The 14,097-nt window shown below is 43.8% G+C and overlaps 1 protein-coding gene across 1 annotated transcript in view; it reads right to left on the bottom strand.

The window, feature by feature from the left end:
- Positions 1–5,780, bottom strand: part of MNAT1 (MNAT1 component of CDK activating kinase) — a 161,367-nt gene extending 155,587 nt beyond the window's left edge. The window contains exon 1 of the mRNA XM_077265553.1: positions 5,437–5,780. Coding sequence (XP_077121668.1) covers positions 5,437–5,525 — 89 coding nt within the window. The 5' untranslated portion in view covers positions 5,526–5,780. The remainder of the gene's footprint in view (positions 1–5,436) is intronic.
- Positions 5,781–14,097: the final 8,317 nt, after the last annotated feature.

Raw genomic sequence — 14,097 nt, 5'->3', positions numbered from 1 at the left:
ATGTAGGGGAATTCTCTGAGACAGAAGGATTCGTGATCCTGCTCCTGGAAGGATCCTGGAGGGACTTAATCACCTTAGTTAAAGAAGCCATAGATTGCGATAGTGACAAAGCCCACTCAGGTGGACTGGTAACGGCGGGCTCTGTCGTGGGGTGGGGCTCCTGAGCGCATTTAGGGTCGCAAGCATGACAGAATTGAGTAGTATGTCCACTTGGTAGCGCAGCCTGACAGGAGGTGCAAGAAGTGAAAAACACTGTGTTTTCGAGGACTTTTTGGAGGCTTTGGGTAGAGACATGCTGTATTCCTGTGAACCTCCAAAATACTGCAGGGATGTGCTGTAAGGTCAGCAAGGCACTTTGTGTGTGGCTGAAAAATCAGCAGAGCACTTTGTGTGCGGCTGTAAGACCAGCGGAGCACTTTGAGAGGGGACCTGTGGGCAGTGTGGCAGAGCAGTTACCCAAGTCCTGTGCCCGTGTCCCTAGCGGTGGCCTTGTTGTCCCTGTGACCATGTCCCCAGCGGTGATCTTGTGCCCTTCGTCCTTAGGGAGGCAGAAGATGGCCGCCGAGATTAGGAGGGCACTTCTCGCAGTGAACAAGAAGCGCCAGACCGGTGGGCGGGGCTTCAGGCGTGATGCGCGCTGTGGGCGGAGTTTTCGGCCTGTGGCCTTGTCGAGGCCGAAGCCGGGGACTAAATTAGATGTGCCCAGCCGGGAGAAGCGTCCGGGCCCACGATGCGCTTGGGAGCCCCCCCACCCCCCTGCCGAAACTCACCACTGAAGCTGGAGGATCAAGGAGCAGAGGTCCACTCTGCTGCAAAGTCAGTAATGCAGGGGGACGGTGCAGGAACCCTCAATCCACCATCCCCTTTGATGGGGAGGTGGAGAGGGACCGTCCAGCTCCATGCAGCACCACTGTTCATTCAGTGGTTGTACAGCGGACGCCATGGGGAGGGAGCCTCTGTGTATCCTATGGGTTCAATCCACTAGGATTTCACAGGGCTGTGTCCGGCTGTGGCCTGGCTCAGAGGGGGGTACATGGAGGCGACACTCCGTGTCCCCGTCTGTTGCTGGTGCAGAGAGATTGGCGCCCTGAAGGGAACCGTCGCTCCAAAAATAGCTCAGGCCTGGCATCCCATGTCACAGGAGAGGGTACGGGGAGGCGACACTCGCCGTGCTCGCCTGTTTGGGGGAGATCAGCCCCTTGAAAGGGTTTGTCGCCCCAGTCATCTTGTGAAAAATAGGTAAAAAGTAAAAATTAAAACTAAAAAATTAAAATAATAAAGAATGGTCTGAATAGCATTCCCCAGTGTGCCTCCTACGGACACTAAGCATGAACTTGTTCTATCCGGAGCCAGTGGGCGGTGTATACTGCAGAGGAGGAGCTAACCCTTTTTTGGTTTACTTAGTGTCAGCCTCCTAGTGGCAGCAGCATACACCCATGGTCCTGTGTCCCCCAATGTGGCGATGGAGAAAGACCTTTTTGGTGATAATTCTAAGCAGTATGTGTGGAGAAAACCAGGCACTGCTCATCACCTGCCCAATACAATCCCAACAGTGAAACATGGTGGTGGCAGCATCATGCTATGGGGTGTTTTTCAGCTGCAGGGACAGGACAACACAACGACTGGTTGCCATTGAAGGAAACATGAATGCGGCCAAGTTCAGAGATATCCTGGATGAAAACCTCTTCCAGAATCCTCTGGACCTCAGACTTGGCCGAAGGTTCACCTTCCAACAAGACAATGACCCTAAGCACACAACTAAAATAACAAAGGAGTGGCTTCAGAACAACTCTGTGACCATTCTTGACTGGCCCAGCCAGAGCCCTGACCTAAACCCAATTGAGCATCTCTGGAGAGACCTGAAAATGGCTGTCCACCAATGTTCACATCCAACCTGACGTAACTGGAGAGGATCTGCAAGGAAGAATGGCAGAGGATACCCAAATCCAGGTGTGAAAAACTTGTTGCATCTTTCCCAAGGCGGCTCAATTTGCAAAAATGTCTACATTTCTGTTTTTTCCAATCACAATGGAGTGCAGAGTGTACATTCATGAGAAAAAAAATTAACTTTTTTGCACTTACCAAAAGGCTGCAATGAAACAGAGTGAACAGTATTTAAAGGGGTCTGAATACTTTCCGTACCCACTGTATACACACAATAAACTACTAAAAAGAGAACGCACACGTGAGAGGGTGAAAACGTAAATGTTCAGTGAAACAGAAATAAAAAGCAGACTATAAAAGTAAATTGTTTGAGCTCCCCAGACATAACGAGGCTAATAGAGTAACTTCTTGTGGTGGTCTCACACATGTTCAACTACTGACTTCAGGTTAAAAGCCGGCTTTGGCATCTTTCAACACTGGTGTCTGCTGCTTGGGCCTGTTTTCTGTGTCTTTGAAGACTGCTGGTTCAGCTGCTAAGGCTTCAAAACATCCATGGCTTCAAGGGCACAGCAGCTGAACCTGCAGACGGCACAGAAGATGCTGAGGCCGCCAGTGTGGTTTTCATGAGTGACGCTACGCCTGGCACCAGACGGGAAGAGAGTGACCTAATTGAGGAGGAATCCTCTCTAGACTGGGTAACACAGGTGTTCTAGTAAAAAAAAATGACAAGTCAAGGAGCCACAGCTAGAAGAAGACATCAATGATGGAAGTAACGCTTAACATAGATGTATGCTTCAAAGAAAGAAAATCTATATGGACTAATGGAAGGCAAAGTGTAACAGGATTTTTTTTTGTTTTACTTTCAATTGCAATTCTGAGTTGGGTTTGCAGACATCCATGCGCTTTCTGCAGACACAGCCCTATTCAGATATAGTGAGCAGATTTTCAGCTGCTAAGATTTTTTGCAATAGATCCACCATGTGTCAATATACAACAACTGGGGAATCATGAATTCTTGCCATTAGGCCCTCGCTTTCTTTCAAGCCAGTTTCACACAAGGCTGCAAGTGTCGAGCTGACCTATGGACCTATCATGCTCTCAGATCATGTCATTAGACGCATGGTTGACTGGGACTTGTGGCTGTAATACAGGCACAGATAGTCTGAAAGCGGCCTTGTGTATGTCACAGCTAGGCTACTACATTTTTTTTTTCATTTCCGTCTACTAATCTTTTGGCACAAACTTATAAGGACACCTCAACGTACATTGAAGTAGGACCTTCTGTCGTGAACAGGTAATTACAACAGGAGATCTGCTTTGAGAACCAGCCACCAAGACTTGGATTTGTTTAGGCAGAGAAGTACACTTCAAAGACAAGAGCTACCTCTGTACATAGCACTGATCGCACACTTTTTGGAACCAGTGGCCAGTGATGAATATTGGGGTTTGCAAATATCCAATATTCATGGGAGCTATATTTATGGCATTGTGGCGAAGGGATGAATAGAACACATTCACTCACATCACTGTAAGGCTGGCAGAATCCCTCCAACTGAATGTTGGACAGATGGATGATGCTATTAATTCCATGTTTCACCTCTTTAGAAGGGTAAAATCATGATAAGAAACATGACAACTGTATCACCCGCCTGTAACCTCCAGGGGCGAAGATATCATGACAGTTGGGGATCTCATAATTTTATAAAAGACTTAGTACATCCCACGGCCAACCCCCCCATTCCCTCCCCCATATAAGCCTGTGGGTTCTGACCATTTTTCTCCCTCCACTAAGCTCTGAGCCATTTCCACAGGTTTAGTACTTTTTCTTTTGGTAGCCCTTTGATTCTATGTGATTGCATATACTGAATTGTCTTGTTCCCATTTTGAATAATCTTTGTACATATTTTTTTTTTTTTTTTTTTTTATAAAGACTGCCCTTTTTTTGGGATTAAAATTTATAAACTTTAATAGCTCTGTTCCTCTTGCTCTGCAAATCACACCCCTGAAGCCATATGCCACCTGTAACATTTAAGATAGATTACATATCTATCTCATGAGCTGGGATCAGAGGTGTATATACCATACGCTCACTGTGAATTCCCCAATACCCCGCCTAGTAGTGGAAGCAGCCGTGGGCTCATCCACCACTTGTCAGTCAATTGTGTAATTGCCTTGATAATTGCAGTCAGCGAAGTTGCATCTCTGTGACAAACTGGTGGCAGCAGTGTGATCTGCATGATCAAGATCTCTGGTGTTCACCCTGAAACACTGGTGCTAGTGGTGGGATCCACCGGTGAAATCTTTGACACCCAAGGCTTTTTTTTTTTTTTTTTTTTAAACATAAAAGAAAAGTTTATGGGAATCCACCTGGGAAAAAGCCATACCTAATGGCTGCAATTTGAAGATAACACCGGTGACCCTAAAAAAAAAAAAAAAAATGCTCCATTTGGAATGTTTTATGGTTACCACTTGATTTCTGACTGACCAGGTTGTGATCACAGGGGTTGGGGTGCTGAATCTTACTGCTGGATAAAGAGGCAGAAGCATTCAGCTGAGTGTCCTGCCTTTTCCACCCCATTTTGGAAAGCCAAATATTGAAGTGGCTAAATCCTATACACTATTAACATTACGTTTATGTCTGTGAACTGCGATACCAGTCATCCTGCTGACCAAAATGGCACTGCGGCCTTAAAAAAAAAAAAAAAAATCCTTTGCTCTCATCCTGGATGACCCCTTTAGGCTATGTGCACAGGATGCAGATCTGACTGACTCAAAGGGTGAGGAAACGCTGCAATTCTGCAAAAAGAATTGACATGCTGTGGAAAATAAAACGCTGAAAAACAAGGATGGAAATTTCCAGATCATGTGTACAACACTTCAGGATTGTCATTAACATTTCTTAAGTAGTAATCCATTGCGGTTTTGGAGCTGCAGAAACACTACAAATCCGCATCGTGTGCACAAGCTGCGTGTTAGGCTATGTGCACACGTTGCGGATTTGACTGTGGAATTTTCTGTGCAGATTCTGCATTTCTTAGCAGAAAACGCAGGTCAGAATCTGCACCTTTTTTGGTATGTGCACACGTTGCAGATTTTTGTGCAGATTTCTTCCTTTTTTTTCCCCCTGCAGATTTCTATTATGGAATGGGTGCAGAAACGCAGCAGATCTGCACAAAATAAGTGACATGGTCCTTTTTGCAATCTGCTGCGTTTTCCATCCACTAGCACAGCATTTTTTTGCCATTTATTTACATTGTACTGTAAATCACTTGCAGATCTGCAGCGTTTCTGCGCAGAAAAAAAGCTGCAGCTCCGCAGGAAATCTGCAACGTGTGCACAGACCCTTTAATGTGGGATCATGAATACGTCATTGACTGATACTTTGCTGCAAACTTTAGGTGTGGATTTTACAAGCCGCACATATTCGCTTTATTGAGGCTTCCCCGTACACTGGCATAGAGCGGCCATGCACATCAGATAGCACTGGCTGACAGCAGCACTCAGTCTGCACGGAGCTCGGGCCTATCTTCCCGCCTACACGCAGGCACTCACAGGGTATGGCCGCACACGTTCACCATCAGCCTCAGGGACGGGTTGCGGTACTTCGTGGTCTTACACCTCGGGCAGCCCTGGTCATCCATCTCTTCTCTGTCGGTGCGCCGCTAACACTCTTCCCCCGCAGCGCGTTCCCCCGGCAGATTGGTTCCGTCTGTCAGGACGCAGCGGCCGGTGCTGAGCTCTGTGTGCGGCCACCGGACTGACAGGACGGGAAATACCGGGAGACTGTGTGGGTGCAGCTTATTAACCCCTTAGTACCAGAGGGACTGTAAGCTCCACTGCTGTGCATGTTCCTGTCTGGTACTGCAGCTCCTTCCACCAGAAGTGACTGCTGCAATACCAGAAGCAGACCAAGGTGGCGCTATTCCTGGGGTCCCAGTTCTGTAATGTTGCACTGCCCCATATGACACTTGGATTGGTGAAAACTGCTTCAGGAAAAGCTCCTACTTTTGGAGGGGATTTTTTTCTGAAATGTTTTGAAAAAATTTTAATTCGATTTGGAAGATTTAAAAAAAAAAAAAAAAAACAGCGGCTGGTTTTGAGCATTTTCCGTCAGGAGACATGGCACACACTTTTTTTCCCCTCCGAGCGTTCTTTAAGATCTAAAACAGAAAAAAAAAACCTCCCAGGCCTTGTTCACACGTAGCACAAATGCTACATTTGTTCTGCTGCTTTCCATCTGCAGGTGTCTGCACCACAATACACAATAACAATCCTCTCTGTGCTTTTGCTCTAGTTTCCCCTTTTTTGATGAGTGTTTGGTGCAGATTTGAAGCATTTTTTCTCTATTAGTATAGTATTGCTGCGTGAGGTTTGTTTTCACTGAAAGTTTTCCAAAAAACATGGCGATTTTATTGTACAACACATCGTGTGAACGCAGCTACAAGTTTTGATTCTACGTTATGAAACACAACTGTGTTTTTTTATGTGAGGTTTTCCAAGCTCCCCAAACCTATAGAGAAAAATGCGCCAAAAATGCACAAACTATTATTTCCTAAATGTTGAAAATGGCAATGAAAAGAAAAATCACGGCACTCATCAGCAGCCATCACATAATATACAGAGCTGTGGTTCTCTCCCCTGTGCATTGTGTGTGTGTGTATGTGTATATATCTATATATATATATATATATATATATATATATATATATATATATATATATACAGGTCCTTCTCAAAAAATTAGCATATAGTGTTAAATTTCATTATTTACCATAATGTAATGATTACAATTAAACTTTCATATATTATAGATTCATTATCCACCAACTGAAATTTGTCAGGTCTTTTTTTGTTTTAATACTGATGATTTTGGCCTACAACTCCTGATAACCCAAAAAACCTGTCTCAATAAATTAGCATATCAAGAAAAGGTTCTCTAAACGACCTATTACCCTAATCTTCTGAATCAACTAATTAACTCTAAACACATGCAAAGGATACCTGAGGCTTTTAAAAACTCCCTGCCTGGTTCATTACTCAAAACCCCCCATCATGGGTAAGACTAGCGACCTGACAGATGTCAAGAAGGCCATCATTGACACCCTCAAGCAAGAGGGTAAGACCCAGAAAGAAATTTCTCAACAAATAGGCTGTTCCCAGAGTGCTGTATCAAGGCACCTCAATGGTAAGTCTGTTGGAAGGAAACAATGTGGCAGAAAACGCTGTACAACGAGAAGAGGTGACCGGACCCTGAGGAAGATTGTGGAGAAGGACCGATTCCAGACCTTGGGGAACCTGAGGAAGCAGTGGACTGAGTCTGGTGTGGAAACATCCAGAGCCACCGTGCACAGGTGTGTGCAGGAAATGGGCTACAGGTGCCGCATTCCCCAGGTAAAGCCACTTTTGAACCATAAACAGCGGCAGAAGCGCCTGACCTGGGCTACAGAGAAGCAGCACTGGACTGTTGCTAAGTGGTCCCAAGTACTTTTTTCTGATGAAAGCAAATTTTGCATGTCATTCGGAAATCAAGGTGCCAGAGTCTGGAGGAAGACTGGGGAGAAGGAAATGCCAAAATGCCTGAAGTCCAGTGTCAAGTACCCAGTCAGTGATGGTGTGGGGTGCCATGTCAGCTGCTGGTGTTGGTCCACTGTGTTTCATCAAGGGCAGGGTCAATGCAGCTAGCTATCAGGAGATTTTGGAGCCCTTCATGCTTCCATCGGCTGAAATGCTTTATGGAGATGAAGATTTCATTTTTCAGCATGACCTGGCACCTGCTCAGTGCCAAAACCACTGGTAAATGGTTTACTGACCATGGTATTACTGTGCTCAATTGGCCTGCCAACTCTCCTGACCTGAACCCCATAGAGAATCTGTGGGATATTGTGAAGAGAAAGTTGAGAGACGCAAGACCCAACACTCTGGATGAGCTTAAGGCCGCTATTGAAGCATCCTGGGCCTCCATAACATCTCAGCAGTGTCACAGGCTGATTGCCTCCATGCCACGCTGCATTGAAGCAGTCATTTCTGCCAAAGGACTCCCGACCAAGTATTGAGTGCATAACTGAACATTATTATTTGATGTTTTTTTTGTTTGTTATTCAAAAACACTTTTATTTGAGTGGACGGGTGAAATATGCTAATTTATTGAGACAGGTTTTTTGGGTTATCAGGAGTTGTATGCCAAAATCATCAGTATTAAAACAATAAAAGACCTGACAAATTTCAGTTGGTGGATAATGAATCTATAATATATGAAAGTTTAATTGTAATCATTACATTTATGGTAAATAATGAAATTTAACACTATATGCTAATTTTTTGAGAAGGACCTGTATATATATATATATATATATATATATATATATATATATATACAGGTCCTTCTCAAAAAATTAGCATATAGTGTTAAATTTCATTATTTACCATAATGTAATGATTACAATTAAACTTTCATATATTATAGATTCATTATCCACCAACTGAAATTTGTCAGGTCTTTTATTGTTTTAATACTGATGATTTTGGCCTACAACTCCTGATAACCCAAAAAACCTGTCTCAATAAATTAGCATATCAAGAAAAGGTTCTCTAAACGACCTATTACCCTAATCTTCTGAATCAACTAATTAACTCTAAACACATGCAAAAGATACCTGAGGCTTTTAAAAACTCCCTGCCTGGTTCATTACTCAAAACCCCCATCATGGGTAAGACTAGAGACCTGACAGATGTCAAGAAGGCCATCATTGACACCCTCAAGCAAGAGGGTAAGACCCAGAAAGAAATTTCTCAACAAATAGGCTGTTCCCAGAGTGCTGTATCAAGGCACCTCAATGGTAAGTCTGTTGGAAGGAAACAATGTGGCAGAAAACGCTGTACAACGAGAAGAGGTGACCGGACCCTGAGGAAGATTGTGGAGAAGGACCGATTCCAGACCTTGGGGAACCTGAGGAAGCAGTGGACTGAGTCTGGTGTGGAAACATCCAGAGCCACCGTGCACAGGCGTGTGCAGGAAATGGGCTACAGGTGCCGCATTCCCCAGGTAAAGCCACTTTTGAACCATAAACAGCGGCAGAAGCGCCTGACCTGGGCTACAGAGAAGCAGCACTGGACTGTTGCGAAGTGGTCCCAAGTACTTTTTTCTGATGAAAGCAAATTTTGCATGTCATTCGGAAATCAAGGTGCCAGAGTCTGGAGGAAGACTGGGGAGAAGGAAATGCAAAATGCCTGAAGTCCAGTGTCAAGTACCCACAGTCAGTGATGGTGTGGGGTGCCATGTCAGCTGCTGGTGTTGGTCCACTGTGTTTCATCAAGGGCAGGGTCAATGCTTTATGGAGATGAAGATTTCATTTTTCAGCACGACCTGGCACCTGCTCACAGTGCCAAAACCACTGGTAAATGGTTTACTGACCATGGTATTACTGTGCTCAATTGGCCTGCCAACTCTCCTGACCTGAACCCTATAGAGAATCTGTGGGATATTGTGAAGAGAAAGTTGAGAGACGCAAGACCCAACACTCTGGATGAGCTTAAGGCCGCTATTGAAGCATCCTGGGCCTCCATAACATCTCAGCAGTGTCACAGGCTGATTGCCTCCATGCCACGCCGCATTGAAGCAGTCATTTCTGCCAAAGGATTCCCGACCAAGTATTGAGTGCATAACTGAACATTATTATTTGATGGTTTTTTTGTTTGTTATTAAAAAACACTTTTATTTGATTGGATGGGTGAAATATGCTAATTTATTGAGACAGGTTTTTTGGGTTATCAGGAGTTGTATGCCAAAATCATCAGTATTAAAACAATAAAAGACCTGACAAATTTCAGTTGGTGGATAATGAATCTATAATATATGAAAGTTTAATTGTAATCATTACATTATGGTAAATAATGAAATTTAACACTATATGCTAATTTTTTGAGAAGGACCTGTATATATACGAGTACGTACATACATACATACATACACAGTACAGACCAAAAGTTTGGACACACTTTCTCATTTAAAGATTTTTCTGTATTTTCATGACTATGGAAATTGTACATTCACACTGAAGGCATCAAAACTATGAATTAACACATGTGGAATTATATAATTAACAAAAAAGTGTGAAACAACTGAAAATATGTCTTATATTCTAGGTTCTTCAAAGTAGCCACCTTTTGTTAATTATATAATTCCACATGTGTTAACTCATAGTTTTGATGCCTTCAGTGTGAATGTACAATTTCCATAGTCATGAAAATACAGAAAAATCTTTAAATGAGAAGGTGTGTCCAAACTTTTGGTCTGTGCTGTGTATATATATATACTGTATATATATATATATATATATATATATATATATACACTGCTCAAAAAAATAAAGGGAACACTTAAACAGGAGAATATAACTCCAAGTAAATCAAACTTCTTAGGAAACGTAGGAAGCAACACTGATTGACAATCAATTTCACATGTTGTTGTGCAAATGGAATAGACAACAGATGGAAATTATTGGCAATTATCAAGACACACTCAATAAAGGAGTGGTTCTGCAGGTGGGGACCACAGACCACATCCCAGTACCAATGCTTTCTGGCTGATGTTTTGGTCACTTTTGAATGTTGGTTGCGCTTTCACACTCGTGGTAGCATGAGACGGACTCTACAACCCACACAAGTGGCTCAGGTAGTGCAGCTCATCCAGGATGGCACATCAATGCGAGCTGTGGCACGGTTTGCTGTGTTTGTCAGCGTAGTGTCCAGAGGCTGGAGGCGCCAGCAGGAGACAGGCCAGTACACCAGGAGACATGGAGGGGGCCATAGGAGGGCAACAACCCAGCAGCAGGACCGCTACCTCAGCCTTTGTGCAAGGAGAAACTGGAGGAGCACTGCCAGAGCCCTGCAAAATGACCTCCAGCAGGCCACAAATGTGCATGTGTCTGCACGAAAGGTTAGAAACCGACTCCATGATAATGGTCTGAGTGCCCGACGTCCACAGATGGGTGTTGTGCTCATAGCCCAACACCGTGCAGGACGCTTGGCATTTACCACAGAACACCAGGATTGGTAAATTCGCCACTGGCACCCTGTGCTCTTCACAGATGAAAGCAGGGTCACACTGAGCACATGTGACAGATGTGACAGAGTCTGGAGACGCCGTGGAGAGCTATCTGCTGACTGCAACATCCTTCAGCATGACCGGTTTAGCAGTGGGTTAGTAATGGTGTGGGGTGGCATTTCTTTGGAGGGACGCTCAGCCCTCCATGTGCCCGCCAGAGGTAGCCTGACTGCCATTAGGTACAGAGATAAGATCCTCAGACCCCTTGTGAGACCATATGCTGGTGTGGTTGGCCCTGGGTTCCTCCTAATGCAGGACAATGCCAGACCTCATGTGGCTGGAGTGTGTCAGCAGTTCCTGCAAGATGAAGGCATTGAAGCTATGGATTGGCCCACCCGTTCCCCAGACCTGAATCCGATTGAACACATCTGGGACATCATGTCTCGCACCATCCAAAAATGTCACGTTGTACCACAGACTGTCCAGGAGTTGGCGGATGCTTTAGTCCAGGTCTGGGAGGAGATCCCTCAGAGGACCATCCGCCGCCTCCTCAGGAGCATGCCCAAGCATTGTAGGGAGGTCATACAGGCACGTAGATGCCACGCACACTACTGAGCATCATTTCCTTGTTTTGAGGCATTTCCACTGAAGTTGGATCAGCCTGTAACTTTATTTTCCACTTTGCTTTTGAGCATCATTCCAACTACAGACCTCCGTGGGATATTAGTTGTGATTTATGTTGATCATTTTTAGGTTTTATTGTTCTCAACACATTCCACTATGTAATGAATAAAGATTTACAACTGGAATATTTCATTCAGTGATATCTAGGATGTGGGATTTTAGTGTTCCCTTTTTTTTTGTGAACAGTATATATATATAGAGAGAGAGTATATACTGACGCTATCGGAGCACATGACAGTTGATCGTTGGGGGTGCTGGAGGTTAGACCCCACCAGTCTCACACCTATCTGACACTCTTATAAAAGCTGCTGTTCCTCTGTTCTTAAGCACCAATTGCCCGCAAGCAAAATAGTCACCACATACTGTATACAAACCTCTTTATGCACAATTTGTTAGGCAATCCCTGCATGTGTTGTAGCTGTCGAAACGCGAGGCGGACTCAAACATGTTATTTGAGCATGGCAAAGTCACTCAGCATCCAAGCATGCTCAGATAACACCTTATCCCAGCATGTTCACTCATCATTAAATCTCAGTCGTTACTCATGAGTAAGGACTGAGATTCAGTTTGAAGCATGTCGTAAAAACTGTCATTTTTTTCCCCTATAGTACTGGGAATGTTCTCTTTTATTCAATTCTACAAAAAAAATTTTTGCATTTTTTTTCATCCAAAAAACACGTCTGGATATCCCTCTGCCTTTATTGCTACCACTGAGCAGGAGTGGTTTTGGGTGAGCTGGTCACACTTTTTTTATTCATTAAGATAAGCAACTTGGTGGAGGAGGGAAGACTCAGACATAAACTATTAGGCTGCCGTCACACTAGCAGTATTCGGTCAGTATTTTACATCAGTATTTGTAAGCCAAAACCAGGAGTGGAACAAATAGAGGAAAAGTATAATGAAACATATGCACCACTTCTGTATTTATCACCTACTCCTGGTTTTGGCTTACAAATACTGGTGTAAAATACTGACCAAATACTGCGAGTGTGACGGCAGCCTTACAGGCAGGGGGGTTGTTACAGTCTTCCAGAATAGGCTGTGCATGGTGTAGTGTGAGACCGTGGAGGCCATTTAGCAGACAAGCAGCAACTTTTAAAAGTAGGACTCCAGGTATGTTGGCGAACATTGACTACGTATGGTAACATATTTACTTTGGGCTAGATCATCACCTTAATAGCTGCAAAGTTTCCCATTCCGAACCCTAATCTATTTGGCAGCTGAAGAGAGGCCACACATAGCATCTACCTCCCTGGAGGACCCTCCATTACATGACTGCCCACTGGTTTCAATTCGTTTATTACGTAGACAAAATTAAAATGACTTAAAAAAAAAACATATAGTCCTCAAGACCTGGAAAATGTATCCTGTTGTATTTTGGAGAGTGATGTAAATTAGGTTATAGTGCAAATTCTTCATCCTATGAGTTTTCAAGCCCTATGGGACACTTCCAAAGGGGCCTCCAAGAATCTATAGGCATCTGTTCTCTTGCTATTGTCACGTCCGCCCAAATGGTCTGCTCAATGTCAACCAATACAACAACAATGCTGCATGCTAATTACATATTTTCACTCCAGCAAAGGCTCCAAAATTCTATATACACGTTCGGCAGACACAGAAAGATTTCATTTGCATCCACCCTCTCTGGACTCTGTAGGAAGGTTCTCTTGATCCTGAGCTCCTTATGACACAATTTTTTATAACTGGCCACACGCTCTCTCCACTCTTGAATGAAAGCTGAAATATGAAGGAACAAATTAAGTCACAATTTAATAGTATCATTGGATAATTGATTGTGGCATCAGAGACAATTCTATTGGAATTGTGCAAAAAAAAATTTAAAAAAAAAGCAAAAAAAACCCACATGCCTGCTTTCTTTCAAAAATAGCGCCACATCGGTCTTCAGGTGTATGGTTTAATGCCACGAAGTAGTATTTACTGAAAGGAACCTGTGACCTGCAAAAATGATATTTCCAAGCGGATATATGGGTAATCTGCAGGTAAAAGCATTTACACCATGTCTGGCAAGCTTACTGGAGCAGCGGCCTCAGGGAGAAAATGACGTTATATTCTCCCTGCAGCCGCTCGCTTCCAATTATTAGGGGGAGGGAAATATCCAGAAAAAAAAAAGCCTTCCCAACACACCAAATCAGATTACAAATGCACTAGCATGTTAGCCGTTTTTAATTTTAGTGTTAGGACTCGCAAGTATGAGGAGCCTTGACGTGGGGTGCGAGCTTACATATTTTGGCCAAAATATCGACCAATTCTTCATGTAATGTGTTTTATCTTATACATTATTTTCCATCTTTATGCAGGATGTAGCCTAGACATTTAGTGTTTGTTGGGTGTACTGAGGGCGTCTGTCCTTGTGGTGTGCACTTACATAGTACTGGGCGGCCCACTGGGTCTAATAGTATGGGGCATCATCAATAGGCTGTAAGCCAGAAACTGTGCATCATACCTATCTGTGTGAATTGGTGTCC

This window comes from Ranitomeya variabilis, chromosome 1, assembly GCF_051348905.1.
Source record: "Ranitomeya variabilis isolate aRanVar5 chromosome 1, aRanVar5.hap1, whole genome shotgun sequence".
Lineage (NCBI taxonomy): Eukaryota > Metazoa > Chordata > Amphibia > Anura > Dendrobatidae > Ranitomeya > Ranitomeya variabilis.
The sequence above is the reverse complement of the archived record's forward strand: the minus strand, read 5'-3'. Positions and strand labels throughout refer to the sequence as shown.